This window comes from Anser brachyrhynchus (assembly GCF_964034855.1).
Source record: "Anser brachyrhynchus genome assembly, chromosome: 3".
Taxonomy (NCBI): Eukaryota; Metazoa; Chordata; class Aves; order Anseriformes; family Anatidae; genus Anser; species Anser brachyrhynchus.
The window spans coordinates 36,702,108-36,726,517 of NC_137696.1; the positions used below are offsets into that span (position 1 = coordinate 36,702,108).

The 24,410-nt window shown below is 34.8% G+C and overlaps 1 protein-coding gene across 2 annotated transcripts in view; it reads left to right on the top strand.

Annotated features, from left to right (window-relative positions):
- Nucleotides 1–24,410, top strand: part of BTBD9 (BTB domain containing 9) — a 125,952-nt gene that overhangs the window by 9,171 nt on the left and 92,371 nt on the right. For both annotated transcript variants that reach the window (XM_080586148.1, XM_080586149.1), the window contains exons 4-7: nt 25–388; nt 2,140–2,404; nt 4,708–4,927; nt 8,551–8,670. In XM_080586148.1, the coding sequence (XP_080442274.1) occupies nt 25–388; nt 2,140–2,404; nt 4,708–4,927; nt 8,551–8,670 (969 nt within the window). The remainder of the gene's footprint in view (nt 1–24; nt 389–2,139; nt 2,405–4,707; nt 4,928–8,550; nt 8,671–24,410) is intronic.

Sequence of the window (24,410 nt, forward strand, 5' to 3'; positions counted from 1 at the left end):
TCTCAAATTTTATCTTTCTTATAGAGCATTATTGTACGGTGGAATGAGAGAATCTCAGCCTGAAGCAGAAATTCCTCTTCAGGACACCACTGCAGAAGCATTTACCATGCTGTTGAAGTATATTTACACTGGTCGTGCTACACTACGAGATGAGAAGGAGGAAGTCCTCCTAGACTTCCTAAGCCTGGCACATAAATATGGGTTTCCAGAACTGGAGGATTCCACATCTGAGTATCTTTGCACCATACTTAATATTCAGAATGTCTGTATGACATTTGATGTTGCCAGTCTTTATTCCCTTCCAAAATTAACTTTTATGTGCTGTATGTTCATGGATAGAAATGCCCAGGAGGTGCTCTCCAGTGAAGGCTTCCTGTCTCTTTCTAAGGTATATCTTTTGTTTGTATTTTTTTTTCCCCAGGAATGTTAATTTTAATCTGTATACACTTCATGATAAAATACTAATGGGGGTATAAAATACAAGCTTATAGGTTTGATAAAAGGTGACACTTTATACTAGTGAAATTGAGGCAGTTGGAAGTATTCAAGCCAAGGTGAGGTGAAAATCCTGGTGACCCGTTCTGAACTTTTTAGGTATTTAATTCTGACTAGTCAGTATAGCTAAATATGAGAATATTTTACTAAGTGGGAGCGGGTGACTTAATCTTATTTTCTTGGTTTTAATCAGTCCTTGAAGTAATATCACTTGGTTTCTGAATACTGCCTCGTGGTTATTAAGTAAAGATAAGATAGCAGAAGGTATTCCATTCTGTTAATTTCTTGATATAGGCGGTCTCTGAGGGGTGATTTCCTACAGTGTAAGCTAGAGTTTCGTGGGGCTTGGTATGATTTATCATTGTCATGTTCTGATATCATGTAATATGGTGGTGTTGTAGGGTGTGGGTTTTGCTGTCGTTTTTTGTATGTTGTATTTATTCTTGTTAGATGCATAAATATTTGCTGGAGTCAGGTGATCCTATGCTACTGAAATTTTCCACTTGATCTAGAATGGCCTATGAGCTGGATATAATAGTGGTAAAGTGTTTTCAAATGGTGTTCATGTGAAGCAGCAGAGCATCTTGAATGAATGATAGTTTAATTTTATTTTAAAAAAGAAGAAAGTGTTATAAGTATTAGTGGAAAAGCTGTGATGGGTCTGTTCCCTGAACAAGTACGAGACATTCTGCTCTGCTGACTAACTTACTAGCTGTGTAGGGAAAAGATGCTTTTTCCCTGCTGTATTCTGTCACATGCAGTTTATTAAATCTGAGCTCTGAGAGCATATTTTCAATTAAAAAAAAAAAAAAAAGCAGATGTCATTCATTAGGAAACATGTACTTTCTAAAATCTTTATCACAGCCAATCCTGGCATATAAAACAGACTTGTCCTTTTCTGTGGCAGACTCCTAATCATTGTGCTTGCTAAATGAAAATAAAAAAAACATTCAGTTCTTTTTGTTCTCATAATACTATTTGTCAGTTATTTGTATGAGTAAGAGTCAGTCAGGTTTTTACCTGATGATACCATGTTGGTCCCAGGAGAGAGGGGCAGGGGAAAAAAATGCTTAAGTAGTTAAAAATTGTTTTAAAAGGTGATTCCAAGCCACAGTTGATTTTTTGCATCTCTCATTGTAATCAGCGTAAGCTTAAAGGAATGCTTTGAACCATACTACTACATCCCCGAATGAGTTCTTATATTCCTAATTATCTTAAATTAAGGTATATAATTTAATAGAAGTTGGAATAAAATTAATTTGAATAGTTTTCCATGTTTCCTTTATGTCTTATTTCTCATAGTTGATTAGTATTATTTCTTAATATATACATAAGAAACTAAAACAAGCCATAAGTGCAGTACTGAAACTAAAGATTAAATCTAGCTGAGGAGTTCTGTTAGTGCAGTTACTATAGACTAAAAAAATGTTTTGTGTGTGTGTGTGTTTGTGTGTTTTGAATCTGAGAAACAAGATTCAGATTCAGGAATCTTTAGGGGGCTTTTGCTTCTACTGGGGGCTTACTGTTTCAAGTAGTAACTCCTTTTTAATAACTAAAAGTTAAATGACCCGTTAAATTTTAAAAAGAAAGAAAGAAAGTATCTTAAAATACAGCTATTTTTTGTTTGTTTGATTTCTTTTCCAGGCTGCTCTTCTAAGTATTGTATTGAGGGACTCTTTTGCAGCTCCTGAGAAGGATATTTTCCAAGCCTTGATGAATTGGTGTAAACATAACCCCAAGGAAAACCATGCTGAAATTATGCAAGCCGTGCGTTTGCCACTAATGAGTCTAACAGAACTGCTAAATGTTGTAAGACCTTCTGGACTGTTGTCACCAGATGCCATCTTAGATGCCATTAAGATTCGTTCTGAGAGTCGGGACATGGACCTCAACTACAGGGGCATGTTAAGTAAGCATCTTTTTTTTTCTCTCTCGTTTAGTGACTGATGGACTATAGTTGTCTGGATGATGTGGTTAATGTGTTCTTTGAGTTTTTGCCTATTGCTGTATGTTTTTAAAAGGCTTGCATAATGAAATGTCCTGTTATGTAACATTCTTGACTTTGGTGTTCCTCAAACAGGAAATAACATTAGTCAGCATATTTTCTCTTTTTTTTTTTTGTCTCAGGTATTGCTCAAACATGTACATCGTTATAAAAATGTATTTTCCTTGAGGAAATAGTATTTTAATAGAAAATCCTTTGCAAAAACAATAAACAAGAATGCTTTGGCTGTGGGCTATATGGAATTTAAATGATTTTATGTTGATGCTGACTTGTTTTGTAGGTCATTAAAATTTTCATGTGTCTTTTCTCCAGTATTTTTGATTTTTTTGTTATTTTTTATGTGTTTGCTCAAATAATATAAACAGATCTTCCAAATTGTGTAAGGGAAGTATAAAAAGCATGAGAAGCCTTTTGTTTGACTTCTTATCCATGCTGTCTGTTAAGTCAACAGGAATATATGATGCTAAGCTTTTTAAAAATACTATTACTTTGCATACAACATGGGATGTATAGAATGTATTTGTCCCACAACAAAGAATAGCATTAAATATTCTTTGACAGCCTGCACTGTAGTCTGTCAGTCATTCAGGATGAGCCTTGAAAAAGAGAACTGATTTTTTAGCACTGCATCTTCCCTTAGAAGTTAGATATTAATATTTAAAAATCTGAGTTAATATTAGGATATTGTAAAAATCCTAAGATATGAGACGTTCTGTTGACAGTCTATTAGATAATTTTTATAAAGTTAAATGGTGTCTCCTGACTTCTTTTTCTACCTTCTTACATCTCAGTAATGTGTTCCTAATCTCAGAATTTCTAGCTTTGTCAAAATCACAGCTTTCTAAAGAATTGAATTTCTATGTTGTTTTAATAGTAGTTCAAACTCTTGGGACTTTCTCTGTTTGCGGAAACATTGATGGTTACTTGCAATGTCATAGTTGCATATTAGTGCATTTGATGTTTCTATGTAGTGGTACTAAAACACAGTTAAAGTTTTATCACCTCAAATCCTGTTCTTTAGATAACAGAAATAATGTTATGTTAAAATTCATGCTTCTCTTCCCAATGTACCTCGGGTTCAGGGCAGACTTTCATTTATTTATTTTTTTTTAACATTGAGATCATGTTTTACAGCTTCTGTCCTGAAACAAAACTCTTAACAATGACTTTTTAACAGGGTGGTTCATCAGTGTGTTGTTTTGTAGTTGAGTTAGGGATCGTTATCCCCAGTTGTCTTGATGGGAGATCTGTTCCTAGGATAAACACATTTATTACTCTGAAATGCAGGCATAAAAGGCTTGCTTTAATGTGTTAGTTCAAAGCCTAAGAAGCCAGTAGGAAATTTAACCATAAACTTCACTAGTCTTTTGGTCAGGTTCATTTAGCTTTGCAGAGTACTGGAAGCTTGTATCACTATCAAAATAGCTTTTATAACTATACATACTCTATATACCGCTCTGCATATTCCATCAGCTATACTTCATACCTCTCTGCACATTCATGATTCCTCCATGTCTTTAATGTGGTTTTAGTTTCCTTTCCCCCCTTCTTTCTTCCCTTCCTCCCTCCCCTGCCTCCACCCCCCCACCCCCCCACCCCCAAAAAAAAGAGAGAAGGGGATCAAGAAAGGGATCAAATGTGATGAGAGGTATGGTGAAAGGTTTACTATGACGAGAAACTAAATAGACCAAAAGTTTCAAACCAGAAGGAAAGTGACAATTGAATAAGGAAGGCACGCAAGAATTCTATAAAATCATGAAAGGCACTAAGCATATAGGGACTATATAGTAGTAAATGATCACTACTTTTACCATGCAAGGACTAGGTGGCGTCAAATGAGGTGGAAGAACAAAAAATTCTAAAATGTGTTTTCAAAATGCATAATTACCTTGTGGTAATAATTCTATGTTATGGGATTGTAAAATAAAACAGCTTTTATTAAGGCTGTGAAAATAATTTGTGAAGTATACTATTCTTGGCTGGAAACTGAGCTGTGGAGTGCTAGAAGCAATGGATTTACAGGGGAGGTATTACTTTGCACTGGCTCTGTTTTTTTCTTCTTTCCTTGATCATGTGTTTGTAGCCACCATTGGAGAAACGATACGGGCAATAAATCTTCATTCCGACCTCATACAGTTGATGTTCAAAACATCTGATTTGCATGATGAGAGTTTAAGTACTAAGCAGTTATTTCCATTTCTTCTTAGTACCAGGAGAAAATATTGCAACAATGAAGTATGGAGCCCAGGTTGTAAAAGGGGAGCTGAAGTCTGCTTTATTAGATGGGGACACTCAGAACTATGACTTGGATCATGGCTTTTCTCGACACCCAATCGATGATGACTGCCGTTCTGGTATTGAAATTAAACTAGGCCAGCCATCAATAATCAACCACATACGAATACTCCTGTGGGACAGAGATAGTCGGTACGTGCTAAGCTAACATAAAAAAGGAAGGTGATGCATTTTTTCTTGTGATAACATATAAATGCAAATTATTTATAAATGTTTTATAGAAACAGCATGATACAGTGTTGGAGATGGCAGTGACAGGTTTTATTTGAAAAGGCTGGTTTTTAAATACAGTTTTGCTTACTTACACGACAAACTTCATTTTGCGAGACTAAAGTGTCTCGTAATATTTCAGTGTTTTCTCAGTGTCTTCATTAAATGTTATTTCACTATTGAAAGCTTGTATTGTTTAAATAGTTTTAATTAATAATACTTTAATTAACAGCTTTAATTTGCTTTTCTATTTGCCACTTAATATCCACTTGCTCTAATTCTTGCCACTTAACTCTAATTCTTTTGCAGAATATTTTCAGATATTATGTCCTAGACACTAAAGGAATGTTTGTTTAAAGTTTTTCAATATCAAAATTGTTAAAAACTACCATATTTTCAACAATAAGAGAATAAAAATTTATTTAGAATAGGATTCGCCTGCTAACTACAGTAGTTAGTAGAAGCCACTTCGTAGTGGGACTGCTGAAGTATGAATTATCATGGCTGCCTTAGCCAATTTATGCTCAGCTTCTTTAGATTATTATGGGATGCATGAAAGATCAAATTATGCATACTTGAACAAATGAGTGAGTATTTAAAAAGGAAAATTTCAAGGCTCTTTTTATTTCACAAGAGTGATATATTCATTTTATAATATGCCATCACAAAAATTTTGCAATTTAGAAGACATCTCATGCAGGTATGTATAAGCAGTTTTCTATTTAAATGAAAACAAAAACAGAAGCTATTTACATTTTATCACCTTTCTGATAAGAGGTTGATTTTTATGTAATTTCAAATTAACAGTTTAGAATTGCAAAACAGTTATATTTTGTTTTCTTAACTAAGCTGTGTTATTTTAGAACAGGAGGCATTCTATGGATTTTAATTTTTACTTTTTTTGTAAATTAAAATTTATTTAAAATGTGAATTACAGTTATTAATCATTCAAAACAAACTGCATGAACTTATTTATTTATTTGAAGTTCTGATTCAGTTCAGCTGAAATTTACACTTCTCTTTTCCTTTTGGAAAGACTGAAAATTAAACTTTTAAAGGCTCAAGGTACAACTTCACACAATATTAAACTATTTGTCACAGAAGATCAACTAAGAAAACCCAGTATTTAATAAAATTTTAAAAAGTATTAGAGCTATTAATAATGAGTAGTTCTCTTGAAATTTTCAGAGAGCTTGTAATTGGTAAGATGCCCCTCATGTGCAAGGTATATATCAGATAGCAGCTGATGAAACTCAGGGTGGAAAAAGCCTTATCCTTGGGAAAACTTATATAAAGGGTGGGTTTTTTTGTTTTTGTTTTTTCCTCCTGCTTTGTGTCACATGACACATCTGAACTTTGTAGAACAAACCACTGTTGGTGGCAGAATTGGACAAGATGAACCTCTTTTTGTCTTCATAAAATACTGAGGTTACAGTGGTTTAGTGGTTTCATATCTAGTTTGTGTTATCCTGTGTTTTTTTTGTTTTTGTTTTTTTTCCTATGGTAAATCTCTTATTGGACTTTCTCTTGCTTCTTATTAGGTAGGATACCTGAATTGTCATTTGTGTTTTTTTGTTTGTTTGTTTTGTTTGTTTGTTTGTTTTCCAGTAGATTAACTGTCTTTAAGATAAATGCAAAAGGATGCATTTATAGTACCGTGTCCAACTGTGGGCTGCGTCCAGTATATTGTTAATATACTGGAGCGAGTTCAGCAGAAGGGCACCAAGATGATGAGGGTTTGAGCATGTGACGTACAAGGAGATCCTGAGAGAACTTCTTCCATTTTGAGAGGAAGAGGAGGGATGTTATTGCTGTTTTCACCTTTTTAATGGAGGAAAATAGGGCTAGGCTCTTCTTACAACTGTGTGCTGAGACAGGGCAGTGGACACAAGCAGCAATGAGGGAAATTCCTATTAAACATTAGGAAAAAAAATCATAATGGGGATAGTTAAACTTGGGAAGGGTTTTCACAGAGAAGTTCTGGATGTCAGTCCCTACACGTATGCAGAAACTAACCAGCCAAGAGAGTAAGTAACCCACTCTGTTTGGCATTGCTTTGACTGTAGGGTTGGGCAAAGTTCTAGAGATCCCTTCCAACCTATATTATTCTTTTATTTTGAGAATTGCCAGCCGCTCATCTACATCTTTCTCATGGGATACATAAATAGTCTTTCTAAGGAGATGTTTTAGCAACTGTACAAGTTTACTGTGGCTTCTTGTTGAACAGCTTTTTAAACTACTCATTAACTTCAGCTGTCTCTGTGAAGCTTTAGCCTATTGGATATCTTGATATAGATAGTGTACATTTGTAATATATGCTTGTATGTTTTGCATCTATAATTTAGAGGTGTTATTAACAGATGAATCTTAGATATAAAAGTGCAAAGGAGACTAGCTGTACAAATTATCTCTGCAAAAAAGTTGCCATCCTTACGAAAGGATAAGGCATTGTGTTGTATTTTTTAGATAATTTTTGTTTGCTTGGTATCTTGGACCGCCCCCCCCCTCCCCCCCCCAAAAAAAAAAAAAAAAAGAAATGTTTTATATTGGTTACAAATTTACATTATTCTGGTGATGGTGGTGTGAGAACTCTAAATTCTCACCACACAGTGGGTAGAAGGTCTTTTGGATCTCACTGCTCAAACTCTGAAATGCTAGAACCTAGTTTGGTCAAATATGCATAATCATGTTGCTGAGACACAGTGTGTTTACATGAGTTGTGAATATTACACATCTGATTACTATGAAAGTGAAAGCTATTATGGATTGACATCTTAAAGACCTTTCTAAGTGCATAAATTGATACTAAATGTTGAGGAGAGGAGAGTTTAAAACATAACACTTCAGACACCCACCCCTCTAAGTCCCCATAGAGAAAAAAAAAAAAAGATTAGTAATTGAAAGTAAACATAAACAAGAGGAACACACATTGTGTTGTAGATATTTTTTGTTTTTATTTTTGGTGACGTAATTTTGAGGTGTATAAGTGATGCATCACTGGCTTAACAATGTATCATAAACAGCTGAGGTGGTCAAAAGTAAACTCAAGAAGAACTTGAGTGAGAAAAAGATTATGCCAGAAAGTAAAGTAGTCCTCTTCAAGTAAAAGGTTTCAATTTGCTAAATCTTTTTTGATTTTCTTCATTCATATGGCAATAGAAATACCTTCATCACTGGTGTTTTAGATTTATTCTATTCAGAAAGAATACAAATTAGTATTTTATGGCTAAATATGAGTGAATTTGAAAGTTTTGATTACATTTTTTGAGAGGTGAAGGTCTTATCTGATTACAGCAGATTGTGAGTGTTGAGATGTTTTAAGTTTTCTGAAAACATCTCTAAATATAACTGCCTGTGAATTTATTTTCAAAGCTAGTTTGGAATAGGGATCTTTCTTAGAGATTTTAGACACGGGACTGTGGGTAGCCTTCCTTTCAGCACAATTAAAAATCCGGAAGAAGTTGTAGAAGTTAATACCTAATATGTGATTACTTGTATTCTAACTACTCTTCGTTTTTTTTTTTTTTTCTCCTGACAATCCAAAGGTCTTATTCCTACTACATTGAAGTGTCCATGGACGAGTTAGACTGGATTCGAGTTATCGATCACTCTAAATACCTCTGTCGGTCCTGGCAGAGCCTGTATTTTCCTGCCCGTGTCTGCAGGTTAGTTCATCAATGTAACATTGCATGGCTGTCATTAGATAATGTAGACACCAGAATAAGTTGCTGGGTTTTGCTGCTATATTATGTATTTCTGATGGTGTATGGTATACACAACTTTCATAAGCCGTCCAAAAAAATCCCAACACTTGTCTATCTTGCTTTTTAATATAAATAGTTGATAAATTACAGGCATCCTGTTTTGAAAACTATGATTCATCTACCTCTAGCCTTGTATCTCTTTTTTCTTCTTACTCTCTTCTTTTTTTAATTATTATTTTGAGTCATACTCTCTTCCTCTTGCAGCTACATTCTGAAAACAATGATTTTTTTTCACTTGTTAGTAAACATCATTCCTTGGCTGCCAAATTTTTTTAATGGTTTTAAATACTTGCTATACAACTTGGTAATGTATTTTCTATATTTTACATGTTTTCTGTTGTTGCATTGAAAGAGTATGAAAGAGTTACGAAAACGAGAAAGAGGAGAGGTAAGATTAAGGAGGTTTGAACAATGATATGTGGAAAACAAAGCACCTACGTGGGCTTAATCATTATCGAGGTGATGGTGTCTTTTTGTTGGAGGTGCTGGGAATTCTGGAAAAAGCTTGTGATCACACTGAAGCTCTCCTATCCAAAAACTGTATTGAACTTACTAACAGAAACTGTAATCTGTAGATTCCAGAGATGTTACGATCACTATGCTTTGTATCATAGACTCAGTGTTGTAGTAATTATTCTGTAGACACAGACTTCTTAATCATTTAGCAATTAATGGAATCACCAAGGAAGGGAAGCACTTTTTTTTTCCTCAAAGAGTGGCCTCTTGCTCTGATCTTCACTGCTCCGCGACATGGAATTTCAGACAAACTGTTGTAGCGTATGTGGAAAAAATCTAGTGGGTCATTTGTGTGCACCTTCTCAGGTAACTTTTTCTCAGCCTCCCTGTTGCTTTAATAATCTCATACTAGATGTAACTGGCTTCAAATTTATTTTTCCTGACGCGGACAAATACATCTTCACTTCTTCCTTGTAAGCTCTATGATTCTTACTTTACTGTTTTCTCACTCTGAGATTGCAGCTGTCCTCTAGTTTGTATCTCTGTCTGATAAATCTTGGCTTAAAGGTGTCTCTGTTAAATCATCCATCAATGATGAAATGCCTCATGGAGTTTATAGGTGTGTTTTGTTTTGTCTGGTTTTGTTTTTCTTGTGACCTTAACTTAGTACAAAGTGGACAGCTTGTTACTAAGGACAGTGATTTTTGATTCCATCATGTTAACAAAATTTGAAGAGATCTAAGGTGTTGAGGCAGGACTTTTCTTAATCTTCTTTCAAAAGGACAGCCATTCTATGACTTCATCCAAAGACTTATCCAAAATTGATTTTCTATTTCAACATTAGTTTGTCTGCTTGTCATAAAGATGTCTTTATGGCATCACTGTGTAGGATGACTTTTTGAGGAGTAAGTGAGAACTGGAGAACTAAGTTCATTGGCTATGGTTTTAATATACACACTGTTTTTCAAAACAAGAGAGTGGAATGTGTCAGATTCTGTAGGTGTTGTTGAAGGACAGTGTGTTTGTGTCTACTATACTAGGGCAATTGTTCAAACATAGATTATAAAGAGAATATTAGCCTTGATATGCTAGGCAACATTAGTTTCCTTTTTGAGTCATCTTTCATATAAGTATTAGTTATGCAAGGTGAGAGCTGTCAAAAGCTGAATTAATGTGTTCACCTGAGTTTTAAGGAGCTCTTCAAGCATTTCATTAGGCAGAAAATGTGAATGTATTTTCTATTTGCATGTATGCAGGGTTGGATTTTTACTTGTTTGTTTTTTGAAAACCTTTCATTTTTCTCTTAGGTGAGTCATTATCCATTTTCAAATCTATAGTCAATGTCTCTTTCACACTAGCTGAATGAAAAACATGCAACTTTTTGGTAGTTAGTTGATGAATAAAATACATGCAATTTATATCACAATGAATTAAGACCAATTTAGTGTGCTTGATAAGTTATTCATTGCATTATGTGCATTGCAGCCTTTACCATGACTGATTTTTGATATATGAAGCATTGTGAACGCATATCCACAATACTTTTAGAGTTAGTTTTAGAGTTAGTTTTTCCCATGAAAAATAGTTTGTGGGGCATTGGTACATCAAGTGAATGTTAACACCTCCAATGATTTTTGAATAGGCAATGCTGTTTCATATTTTAGCCTTTTCAGTTTTTCATCCTTTCATTTTTGTTTTGCGGTTTCATCTTTGTTCTTTGCCCTAGATCACTAATTTTGAAAACCTCTTTAAAGCAATTACAAGAAAATGAAACCTTTGAGAGATTCCAAATCAAATGTAGCCACATGGTGTCACTGTAATAAAAGTCTAAGACACTTCGTTTTTTCTGTGTTTAAACTCTCTTTAGTGAAACTGTTGTTGCTAGTGTATGCTGTGCTTGTGTCCTAAACTTCCCAGGTTTCTGGAAACGTTATGGTTTGTTCTTAGCTGTAGAGAGAACCAGTACAGAGATCGTACATCAGGTCAGAAGGAAATTCTCCATTTGCTTTCCCATGTTTAATCTGCCACTGGATGATGCTCAGTTTTAATTGTGGGAGAAATGGACAAACCAGACCAATTTATAATTTAATAAGTAATTTGGCCAGTAATGCCAGAATGTGAAAAATATTGTGAAAGGGGGAAAAGGTCAAATTTTATTTGTATTTGCTATTTCTTTATTGTCTTAGAGGAATACTAATTGTAGAAAGTTTGTTCTTTTTTCTTATTCTTCTTGAGATATTACAACGTGACTAATGAAAGTGAAATATTAATTATTACTACATAAATTCTTGGTCCTAAAGCATGTTTAAAAAACAGAACAAAAAAAATGGTAGATGACTATAGGAAAACACTGTAAATGTGGGAAATGTTTTGCACTTTTTTGGCCTTTTTAAAATTTGTTTTCAACTGAAAAATATTGAGTTATTTTACCACTACTAATTCAAACTGCTAGTATTAGAATATATCTAAGTGCTTTGTGTTTCCCTTGAAGTACTTGGCTGCTATAGAAACTTGAGTGTAGAAATATTTTTACCTTAGAAGGTAAGCTGTGTATTAAATGTATTTATCAGTGCAGAGGGAATATCTTCCCTTTCCTTTTATTAAGCAATGATGATATTGGGTGTTTTTTGTTCAGTGCCTCAAGAGTTTTTGATACTAGTGATTACAGCGTTTGTAATCCTCTGCCTGAGTGCAGGCAAATAAAATTATAAACCCTGTCTCTCCTGAGCTTTTGATAGGGAGGGGGACTAAATACATTAAAAAAAAAAAAAAAAAGGTGAATGTTTCAGTAGGAACACAGTTCTAAACCAAGGAATGTTGGTAATCGTGACCAGTTGTTTTGCAGGTAGAGAGATGCTTGAAAACAACATCTCTTTGCGTAGGTTAGACAGTTTTTTGTTTTTCTTTTTTTTTCTGTAATTCTCTTCTTGGCCAGATAGCTTCAGATACATGTCCTTAATAATAGTGATGGTGCAGTTGCTTCATTTTTTCTTCTGCTTTGTGAGTCACTTGCTGAAGTTAGCTACTGCTTAAGCAGCAATGTTTCACTTCCAGCCTTACTGGTAGATCTCTGAATTCCCTATCTGTAGTAGGTACCTATTTTGCAGTGTTCCTTTGCTTGATAGAAATGCAATGATAACAACTTGCCAAATGGCATTCTGAATATGGTTCAATTTAAGAGCATGCTGAAACAAGAGAGGAGTTAACTCTTGAGGAAAAAGCAGTTGAAACACTTTCCTGGGTACATAAAATAAAGTGAGAAGAAAACATCATCTGCAACTGGAATTCAGCACTAGCTTTTTTAAGCAAGTAATTCTTCCTCCTCCCCATACACCCCCCCGGTAGAGAAGGCTGGTATTAACAAAAAACACGTAGACATCCAAAAGGGACTGTTGAACATTGTTTTAACTTAAAATCCAACTCTGCTACATCACTGACCTAACTGAAAAACACAGAGCAGGAGTTGTTGGCAGGAGCTCTGGTAAGGCCTTCAGAATGTCCAAAAACATCTGGAAAAAGAAGAGGAGGAAAAAAAAAAAAGACTGCCATTAATATCCTTATAAAATGTCTTCTTGTGAATGCAATGATTAACCTTGGGCAACTGAAATATCTTTGCCTTAGTTACCGCACATGAGAAATATAAATGGTTACATAGGCAAAGTGTTAATTTGATTAGTTATCTTATTTGTACTGTGCTTTGGGAAGCATTTACTGCTGTGAAAATATGTTATTTCTAACTGTGCAGATATGCTGACGTTTCAGAGTTTCGAAAAAAAATCTTGCTTGGCAAGACAAACAAGGTTTTCTTCATCTCTGGATAACTGAATTCTTAAAATCTTTTCCACATTCTAATACCGTATGCAGTGCAGTGATAATGTAATGTCCAGAGATAATTTAAAAATATCTTGGTTTGTTTTACAAAAAAACAGTATTAAAAAAAATACTTTTGAAATGTCACTCCAGACCTTAGAGGGTTTACACTGCTATTATTTTGACAAATCAGCTTTTACTGCAAGCATGCAGGTTTTTTTCCTCTTTTTTTATTTTTTTGATTGTTTGTTTCTTTTGCTTGTTTTTCTGAGTGGAGAGAAGAGGTAAGCACTCTTTCTAGTAGAAGGTGATCACACTGAGGAATCGTTCTTGGCATGTTTCCAATACCTTGCTTTTTAAACCTGTGAAATGCAAGGAAATTATTTCCTAACATCTCCATTTTAGTGGCTAGGTGCTGCTTGCTTATCTTTCTATCTTTCCACATTTTTTCACTTTTTTTTCCCCAGATTTTTTTTCCAGTATGTGTTCAATCTGGCATTTTTTTCTTTTCCGAAGATAATGAGATAGTCTCAGATTTTTCAAATGGCATAGATCTTCTACACGAGATCAAGAAAGCTATTGCCTGTCTGTGACAGAATGCTTATTGATTTAAAAGATTCTTTTTCTCATCTTCGTTCATGTATTCTTTTGATCCTAAGCTTGCACTTCTAATTTTGGCTCCAAATGTGTTCTTTTTATTCGTAGTGGTATAGAAGCTCACTTCTCTAGAGGCATCATCAATAACATTTTTCAAGAACTTTATCAAGACAGCTCTTTTCTTAATTCTTTCTCTGTCTGTCATAACAATTCAGTTATCCTAACATAAAGAGCCCAACTCAGCTTTGAGGAAAAAGCAAAAAATCTAGTGTGCATTTAAGCTGTTGATGACAATGTGCCAGACAGCTCATCTTCTGAAAACTAATGTTTCTGTGAAAGTGTGTGTAAAGGGGTCAATATGGCTTGTATAGAAAATTCTGAGAAATGTGAGAAAGAGCCTGCCAGCTCAGTTTGTTGGATATAATTCAAAAAAAAAAAAAAAAAAGGAAAGAAAAGTGTATATACTTATTTTTTGGTTTATAGTTTAAAAGAAGGTTAATTTTAAGTGGTCTCGAGTACATATTCTTCATGTGTGACCTAAATAGGCTTTTTTGTAATATGGTTAGAATTTCTATGTATTCAAAATTCTATGTATTCATTATGAGTTTAGAAACAGTAAATTGTTTTTAGGTCCATTTTCAAGCTGTTTCACCTCATAAGAAATCCAACACAGGTGAAAATTATTAGTAGTCATTCAGCTTCACAGTGATATGCAGATACACCTAAACACTAAATTATAAAATTGTTCATAATAATTCTGCAGCAAGTTGTGTTTTAAAGTTACTGTTGCATAAGACAAACCTTTATTTAAAAGGCATCTTCAACACTCCATTTAAATCCTCTTTTGTGGTTTCTATTGCATTCCAAGAAATAGAATTAACTGTGAAACCTTGCTATATATGCTTACGAAGACAGACTTTTACAGGAGGAAATCTTGTTTTGCCATATTTGTAAGCATTCTGGTTAGTTTTAGTTTATCAGTGACGGCCATCTGTCAAATTTGTTTGATGTCCTTGTATAAAGCATTTCTCTTCTTCCCTATTTCTAAGCAGATAATGGGCATGGTTTGTTGATGTTTCTGAAACACTGTACCACACTTAAAATCACACATTATTAATATTCAAATTGTATATGTGAACCCAAATAATATGCTTACACGGATTCTCTTTTCACTTTCTATGTTTATAAAGCCATCTGTCAAACAACACTAGGCCAAGCTCCGCTGTGGAATAATTTGGATGACATTAAGAATGTTATAGTACAGCAAACACGTCTGTAGTTAAACTTGCTTCTCTGTTAACAAACCTCACGTTATCTTCTGTGTAGCACATTTTAAAGGTATAAATCAGTGTAAATAAGAAAACTATAAAGTAAAATGCTTCATTCAGTGTCATTTTGCTCTTTTAAAAAAGCTTGTAGAACCTGTGTCAAACTTGAGTTTGTTGAGCTTGGACCGTACTTGCTGTTTCTCATCTCAGTTCCAGCTGGGAAGCATAAGCCAAGAAGATAGGACACGAACAGTTGAAACCAAAATTAAAAAAAAAAATCAATCTGAAAAGACCAATATATAAAACTGAGCAAGTCAGGTGCAATAGAGAGTCAAGTCATTAGGGAGCATGACAATTTGTGAAAGGTTGCATAAGCATTTGCAACGGTAGGAATGATTAAAGGAAGGAAAGCAATGGAACAGAGAGACACCACAGAAAATACAACACGGGTTAAAAGTAAATCTCAAAGCAAAATGAAAAATATTTTTAAATGTTACTGTTTTTTACAGTAGGGGTAATAGTAATAGGCAGAGTTATGTGCAATTTATCATTTTTAGGCTGCTAATGGAAGCAGTTGGTTGTTATTTCTTATGTCCTCTAAAAGAGAGAGAGTGTTCTTTGTAAAACACCAGTTTTTGCATTTGGGTTTTAATTTCACCATAAAGCAATTTTTACAGGTTTATACTTCTACGCATGTTGTTAACTTGTAAGATTAGGACAAATATTTCTATATTTCACTTGAGGTATAACAAAGATCTTGGAATTCTTAGATACTATAAGTAACATCATTAATGATCAGTAGTGACTACGTTACTTTTCTTCCTACAATTTTCTTTTTGTATTGGGGAATAACAGTAGATGGAGGGTGTATTAAATATTGATTTCTAAATGTGTATTCTGTTCAGTTCAATTACTCTGTCTTTTCTAATTGAAAATTGTAAAGTTTGCTAATCAAGCTGCATTCTCATTAACAGTGTAAGTGCCCTGTTGAATCAGACCAATGGACACCTAGCTCAGCATCCAATTTTTGACCCTGAGACCAGGAGATGCTGCTTAGGGAGAACATATGAACCTGTCCATTTTCTGTGTTCCATTCTCCTTGTACTCTTCCTGATCTTGTTAGTATATGTTTATAGATTTGTTGTCCATTCATTTATCTAGCAATCTTCTTTGATATGGCCGTTACCATCTGCATTCACAATTTACAGTGGTAACACGTTCCAAAAGCCCCATTAGCTACTACATGAAGAAAGTAGAGTTACCTATTTAGAGGTTGTTTTCTTTTTACTGGTTTTGGTGTCTTCTAGTGCCAGTATTGTGAGACTACTCTGTGCCTTCTGTGACTCTACTGGGAGCCACAGTAGAGTCACAGAAATCACACCTTGAGGTGTGCAGACCAGAACTCCATACAAGCATTTGAGATATGGGCACACCAAGCTATTAGTGACAGAAAGCCACTCTTATTTGTTCTCAGCACCCTTCCCAATAGTGTGCAATATTGCGGGGATCTCCCCCTCTCCTCCCCACCCCGGGCCCTTGGGCTGTCACTACACAAAGAATTGTTAATTTACAAGACTTGAAATAATTACTTAAATCTCTTCCCTGAATTTGCAATTTTCAGTGTCTGAGTTTAGCATTGTTCACATTATTATCTTTTTCCTTGGATTTATCCACACTGATCTCAGGTTAGATGGAGTTTTGAGCAACCTGATAAATGGAAGAAACCAGATGATCTTTAAGATCCCTTCCAACCCAAACTATTCTATTTCTGTGGCTCTATGGTTATAGACTTTTAAAAGTGAAACATTCTGATGTTAAAATCATTATTTTCTTTGAACTCCTCCTATGTGGAGTTGAGCAGGGAAATTTGATTGATTTGCTGATGTATTTTTAAGTTGCTAAGAATTGGAAAAATCTTGAAAAGCGCTTATGAATTTAAAGAACTTGAGGTTTCTTCAACTTTGAGAAAGTTGATTCTTCAAACGTGCAGGATTTGTGGGAGGGAGTTATATAACTTCGTGTGACTTGACATTACAAGTTCATTTTCCCATTAACTTATCAGACACCCTCTCTATTCTGATGCCATCAAAATTTGGGTAATGGGAAGATTTGAAATAATTTTTCTTTTAAATAAAAAGTCATTTTTCAAAAGATAGTAATATTACTGTTTCTGTAATAAGCTTTTTAGAGTCTAGAAATTAAGAGTTTAAATGTCACACGTTTGGACATTTGAAAAAATAGGAGTAAATTACAAGCACCTAGTATTAAGGCATACAATCAATTTTGTGTCTTATGGTATTTCCATGCTACAGTTATATTCTGCAGTGTGAATTAATAAGCTTATTTTGTATAAAAATCACATTTCAAAACTGCTGAGGAATGCTTTTTGGTTATTAGTAATATTTTTATTAAAGTATGAGTAGAAGGACAATTTACTGTGTAAAATGAGTATTTATGAGCACTTGAATTGAAATAAGACAATCGAAAACTGTTTTTTTCAGTTTAAGTAATGATGTTAATGTTTTGCTTGTAGTGTGTGGTTTGTTTTTTCCACTGTAAAAAATGTGACAGTATTATTAATTATGATTTAATATATAGGAAAACTAAAGATAGGTGGAACACTATATGTATATGCATAGATATCCTTCCCATTCAGGTTGTATTCCCGTCCCCTGCCTTATTTTATTTTATTTTATTTTATTTTTTAAGGATGGAATGTATAATTAGGTGAAAACTGATTTTAAAATTTCAGTTGATCAAAACGAAATGAAGGGCTAGAAGACATTATCACTGATGATCCCAGTTTGTACTATTTATAAAGCATACATAACAGATGTAAAGAGAGATGCCTTCCTATGCCATATTTTATCTTGTCTTCATAGATAAATGTGTAAATGAAAGGGAAACAAATTGTTTCAGTATGGCAAATCTGTATTACTTCTTTTGAGTGAAAATGAATGAAATTGAAATAATTCACTATGGGGTGAAACCAGAAACTATAAATGTATTTTATCCTCTTGTTGTGAATTGACATACTGCAGATTAGTAATAAGACAGTGTTCCTCATATCATCAAGAGTAGTCAGACGCATTCGTATGTACTGAATTATGGTCAAGAAAGAGGGGTTCACCATACTTTCCTGTGAAATTTACACAGAAGAGCATGTAATACATCATTTTAACAGAAGCTGCTGTTCGTTGTTAGAAAAGTTATTTTTTTCAAACTTCTTAAACCATTTTTATCCTTTGCATTATGGAAGGTAACTACAGTTATCTCTGAGTTGCTATGCATTATCTGATTTGTAGGAAAATAGTGTACAGTCTTCCAACATAGTGCCAGGGGGCCTGTGCTGGCACCACCACATCCAGCTCCTAACTGGTCTTCACCACAGGTGTCTGGAATTGAATAAGGTTTGGGGTCACCCTATCTAGAATACTTTATTTCCACAAGTGATTTGAAGTCATGTGCATGATGGAAGAGAGTAATACTGCTTCTTTGGAGGAATGTTAGTGCAAGGAAAGGGTGCAGGTAAGGCCTAAGCTTAGGAAATAATTATTGATACTGATATATTGATTGATATTGGGAGAAAAATAATTATTGGAAGATATTTTCAGGACAAGCTCTTTTGTGGGCTAAAGTAGAAGTAGGGAACTTTACGGCTAAATACAAGTTGAGGACAATGCTCTAATCTAATTTAAATATAATTTAAATAGATAAAGCTTTTGAAAGGGGGAAAAATGGTACCAATGATGTAGAAAGGATGTTGGTAGGAGAGAGAGGGGGGTGAGATGGCTTGTCTGCGTATGTAATCTGTTTATGTAATCTCCTGGGATTTCTGTATGTCGAATACTAGATACAGCAAATGTGAAAGAAAGTGCGAAAAAGAGTTCTGTGAATGAAGAGTGCTTGGGCTTGTGTTTGGACAAACTGGATGAGGCAGGACTCTGGAGTTTGTACTTCAAATGTTGATGAGCCTAGGTTTATTCAAGGTGCAATGGATGTCTGTGTTTGTTTCTGTTGTTATTTGTATTTGTCATCTCAAATAGGGATACCCAGTGAAATGAGTTATATGAATTTTGGAAAGAATCTGATTTGTTTTTAATCTGGGTTAACAATATCAGTTTGCATCTAAAATAATGTAAAAAGGCATTTAGCACCTTGGAAGTTGACTGAACATTTTGTTCTGTGTTAGAAGCTTGTTTAGTGTGTATTTCATCAAAAAAAAAAAAAAGTTAAAAAATTTTCCAAATCATCTGACAAGGAAAATTGCTTAAAGTGATTCATGAAATGCAGACAGAGTGCCATCCCACGTTTGCCAGTTTCCTCTATTAGCTTTGGAACTGTTGGTTCAACTCTGTGGCAACTTAGTTAAAAATGTCACTTAGTGATGCACTGTTGTGTGTATTTTGGGATGATGATTTCTAAACATTTTTTATGGGAGGTAGGGAGAATGAGAGAGTGCTGATTTGACCAGCCCCTTGAGTATTTGGAGGATTATGCAGGTGTATCATTTATAAATATTTAAAAATGAGCTGTCTGCTTCTAAAATACATGATATATATTTATGACGTATTTATATATATATATATTATATTTTATATGTATATTTATTCAGAGGTGATCTCTAAATGTTTACTTCATTTGAACTTACATGACACTTTTTCTCATTTTCTTTCACATTTCTACTGTGGATGATCAGTGTTTGAGCTGCTCAGAAACAAACCACCAAATTTATTTACTGGTTACATTTAAAAAAAAAAATGCAGGGGGAAAGGAGGCACCTAGGCACCAAAAACCATCTGTTATCCCATTTTCTTTTAAAGTAAGCCCAGCGGTATATTGTTTAAAATTGTCATTTGGAAATTTATAATCTAATCTTTATGTGGCTTCATAGCTTACATTGTATGCAACTGCCATGATGTAATTGAAAAAGTTAAATTTGTTTTCTCCTGTGCTACCTGAAAAGGAAATATTTCAATACAGAAATGATATGGGCATTATATCAATGTCTTAAGTGCAGGTGGGAGGAATCACTGTTGATCTAATAGATTTAATAGTTCATATTGAAAATCTATGAAATAGAAGTAACATTTTGCAGATGAGTAACTGCAAAGTGTGATCCTTGAGACAATTCTGAAAGCAGCTACATGACCAGAAAACTACATTCTTTTCCTTTTCAGACATAACTGGCCTTGAATGTATTTTCAGAACATCTTTGTTCATTTTAGCTTTTAGTGAATTGTATCTGAATAAAGAGCTAAATTATGTATTTTATTTCAGTCATCCAGACAAGAGGTTATTTTTTGAGTATTAAAATTAGGAACCATATATAGTTCCACGGAAATTACTTGAAGTAGTTGCAGTACTTAAGATAAAACAGAGGTCACTGCAGGAGTCAAAAACAATGGAGAGTGCTTTTATACAGTGCACGTCATACCAGGCTGATAGGACAGGGTTGAGCTGTTCGGTTATCTCTGCAGTCTCTTTCCTATTTGTATTGACATTTTTTAAAGGAGAGAATAGTGTTTGTTTGTTTGTTTGTTTGTTTTTCTGGGGTTCTCTGAATGTCTTTAGTTTTTTTCTTCCCACACTTTACTCTTTCTCCTTGTAGCATCTGGTTTTCAGAATCAGTCCAGCTACGTTGGCTAGCAGAAATGACTTAACAGTAATATGGAGCTTTCTTACCTACCTAGTCTTTTATGAAGAACTTGAACGTTGGCATTATAGTTATCTTGATTTATGGGTCAAGCAGGCTATGTACAAACATGTCAGCTTTAGAGTTATTAGTAAGCTCTAGTCTAATTCATACAGTGGCTTCATGGAAGTCAAGTAAAATACTCTTACACTGAGCAAGCAAAAGTTCCATGAAGATGGCATCAATTAATGCATCTCATCTTAACAACACAAATACAAGACTTGTCATAAAAGAGGAGTACGAACAAATTAGTATCACAGTTGGGTAAGAAAGTTCTGGTTTTGCTTTGAAATCATTTATAATGTCTTGTGCGTGATGTTTCAAGTGCTCATGCATGGTGCTTTGGAGTTGACTTCTTCCATAAGAATTACAGATAAATATTTTCGTAGTTCTGTGTAAGTGTGATAGAGAAGTTACAGTGGATAGCTAAAAATAAAGCAATAACCACCAATATCAAGAAACAAAACAGGGGATTCCTGTCCTGATATCCTGAAATATATTTGTGCTTTTTACTTTGAATCATAGATTTTTTAATTTTAAGATCTAGGAGGGGAATATGGAAGAAATTCTGTGAACTTAATTGCTGTAATCTAATTAGAATATGCTGTGCCACAATTGGAGTTTAAGGGAAGGGTGGCCTTAAAAATAAAGTCGAAAATTTTACTGTCTCCAGAATTATGGTCACACTTTAGTGTTAGAATAATTTTCCAGTCATTTATAGTTATTGCAATGTTAAAGCTTTAATGAATAATAATTTGCTTCAGGGTCACTGGTGTCATTTTTATGGCCTGTTTTCTAGAATACCATTTCTGACAACTTCCAGAAATAGAAAATGAAACAAGTGCCTGCTTTCTGGCATGCTGCATCAGCAAAAAAGTATTTTTTCCCTTTTTTCTTTTTTTTTTTTTTTCCTTTTTGACTCTTGCTTTCCTCTTTTGGATTTTTCTGTTGAGTAAGTTAAACGTAGCAGTTCACTTATTCATTAGTGGTGTCTTGATGCTCACAATCCTCCTCTGTCTTTCTGGAGACCTTTATATTTAAAAACGCTATTAATTCCCTCTTTAATATTTGCATCCTCTTCCCAGGCCAGGGTTGAACTGGAGGTGATTCTCTCTGTATCAGAAAACCAAATGTTAAGACAACAGGTTTCTGGGACTAGTTGCTAAATCACTTTGTCCTGTTCCTTCAGAAGGCCATAATGGACTTGGTGGGTGGTTCCTGCTGGTCTCTGCTCAAGGTTAGCGCTGAGGTGGGTGTTTTTGAGGCTGAGCTGGTGACTCTCCCCTTCTTCTCTTAACCTCTTATGCTTGGACAGAGAGTTGATTGTGCTGAGCTGCTATCTTCTTCTCTGCTGCTTCTTGTAGGGTTTCTGTGTCTTGTCACATCAATCTTTTTTCTTCTGTTTCTAATGATCTTAGTTCTCTGCTGAGCTAACACTAGGTAGTAACAGTTTAAAGCAATCTCATGATTGCTTTTCCTTTGTTTTTAGTTTACCCTGTATGGCTTAGTAGCTTAAACATCCTCCCACATGTAGACAGAGATGGTAGAGATAACCAGAACTTATCGTTCATTTTTCTCAGCAGAACTGAGAGCTGGATCGTGCTGCAGGGAAAGCAGAAGGGAGAATTAAGAGGAAAAGTTTCATATTTGGCCCAGGAAAGGCCTTAATCCCTCTCTGGAAATAACTGTTATTGTGGCAGCATATTGCTATCCCAAGTCAGAAGGTGCTTGTAAAAATCTGGACAGCTAGGTGAATTGCGTGGTCAACCTCCATAAAACAGGTTGTAGACACTGTGTAAACTTTAGGTAAAATCGTTTAAATGATATCAGCAGAATTGGAAAGAAATTTCAGTTGACATGAAAACTGTGATGGTTTTGCTAGGTAGGACTTGGAACTGTTTCAGCAAATGAAATGGCATATGTATATGTCAGGTAGTTAAGATTATTTGTAGTGCATTTTTATGCATCTTTGGATAATACAGTTGTATTAACACACAAATGCAGGACAGTATATAGTTCGTTTCAATGTCACTGATTTATTCTCAAAGTTCCTATCAGAAAATCAGCCTGATAATTGCTGTATTTAAAGGCAAACAAATGCTACACGGTTTTCTTTCGTGATCCCAATTTTATGGTTCTTATTTGAAATAACTAAGCAGTTATTTCAACCTAGATAAAGGCAGCCAGCTTTCTCCAGACTTTCCTCAAAAATACGGTATTAGCCTGATCAGGGGGATTAAATAAAATCTTAAGAATTGTGTAGCTTGTGAGTCTCAGAAGAGATTGCAGAGGTTTAGAAAGCCTGGACAGAAAAGGGAAATGGAAGGATAAGCTCTTAAAGTAAAGGAAGGCTTTTAAACTGAGCACATTAGCTGAACGGTGCGGTAAGCTGTATAAGGAAGATAGGCTGATTTGGGACAAGTGCCGTGTTAAATATAGAAATATTTGTGGGTAAGTGCAAGGACAGTGCAAGACAAGCATAGAGAGTTCTTAGAAAAAAATAAGAAACTTAAACAAACAAATATCCTAAAGAATTTATTGTTCTGCCTAGAAAGTATTTGCTTCTAGTAACTGTCATAATAGACTTTTTGAAATGTTTTCAAGTAGTCTACAACTGCATCTAAATTGATGAACTAAATAGTCTCAAGGACCAGTCTTTAGTCCTGAAATGAAGTGTCACAAGTGTCCTAATTTGGCCACTTCCATCCTATTGAACTCTTACAGCTTCCACAATTGATCAACTGTCCACATTGCCCATGGTAGGGAATAGCTCCTGGACTGTGCGGACTCTCAAGCGGTTCTTGAGAATGGAAGACCAGTTGGGCTGGGCTGAAGTCGTGCCAGGGATAGTTTGAACCCTTCAACAGCCTAGACAGTGTGTTAGCTTCCATTTTCAGGTGAATGGTGAAGCTAGAATAATCTCAAGACTGAATTGGGAAGCAGAGGCTTTGCTGTGCTTCCGTGCAGAGTGGGTAACAGCTTTGAGGTAGTGGACTTAAGATGGGGGCAGTGAAGTCCATGAAATGTCTGGCTACAGTTGGCTTGAACACAGCATTTTAAAGAGTGTGAAAATTCTCTGTATGAGGCTTAATTTGTTAAATGATTGATTTGGGGAGCTTTGGTAGTCATTTTTCTGACCTGCCAAAAGCATCTCAGTATAAGCTGTTCAATGACACAGCAGAAAAATGTGATCTGTATAGTTATTTTCACTTTCTGTTTGGATGATAGAGTGATGCAATAAAGGATGTCACTGATCATTTCTGTAGGTTTCACAGAGTGCATGGATTATAGTTTTTAATTTTTTTGAAAAATTCCTTTAACTTGGAGTTATCGTCCTTTTGAAGTTGAGGACAGTATAACTAAAATACACATGTTACTTTGCCTTTGTTATCAGAACAAACTAAAAACAAAGTCAGAATAAAGGGTTCAGATGCTCTATATTAAATAGATGCAGTGAGAATTAGTTGCTGGATTTTTAATAGGATGTAGTGCGTAAGTGGGTGAAGCAAAACATGTATTCAGCAGTTGTCAAATCCAGGATTAGTTTATTTCTGCAGCATGTAGGGGATAAGCAGTACAGTGCCAGTTACTTCTGTGTGGAAAGTTTATCATCTGGCCCAAATTGAGATTCAGTGTTTTAAAACCTTTTATGTTTTGATCTTTGATTCCATTTTGTTAATCCTAACTCGTCTAGAGTCTCAACTGCTTTTAGGATGATAGAATGACTGATGAACCTGCAGAGATCTAGTGCCCTCTCAGGGGGCTAGCAAAGCAAGAGAGTTACTACCTTTGTACAATGAGAAAGCTGGTGGTAG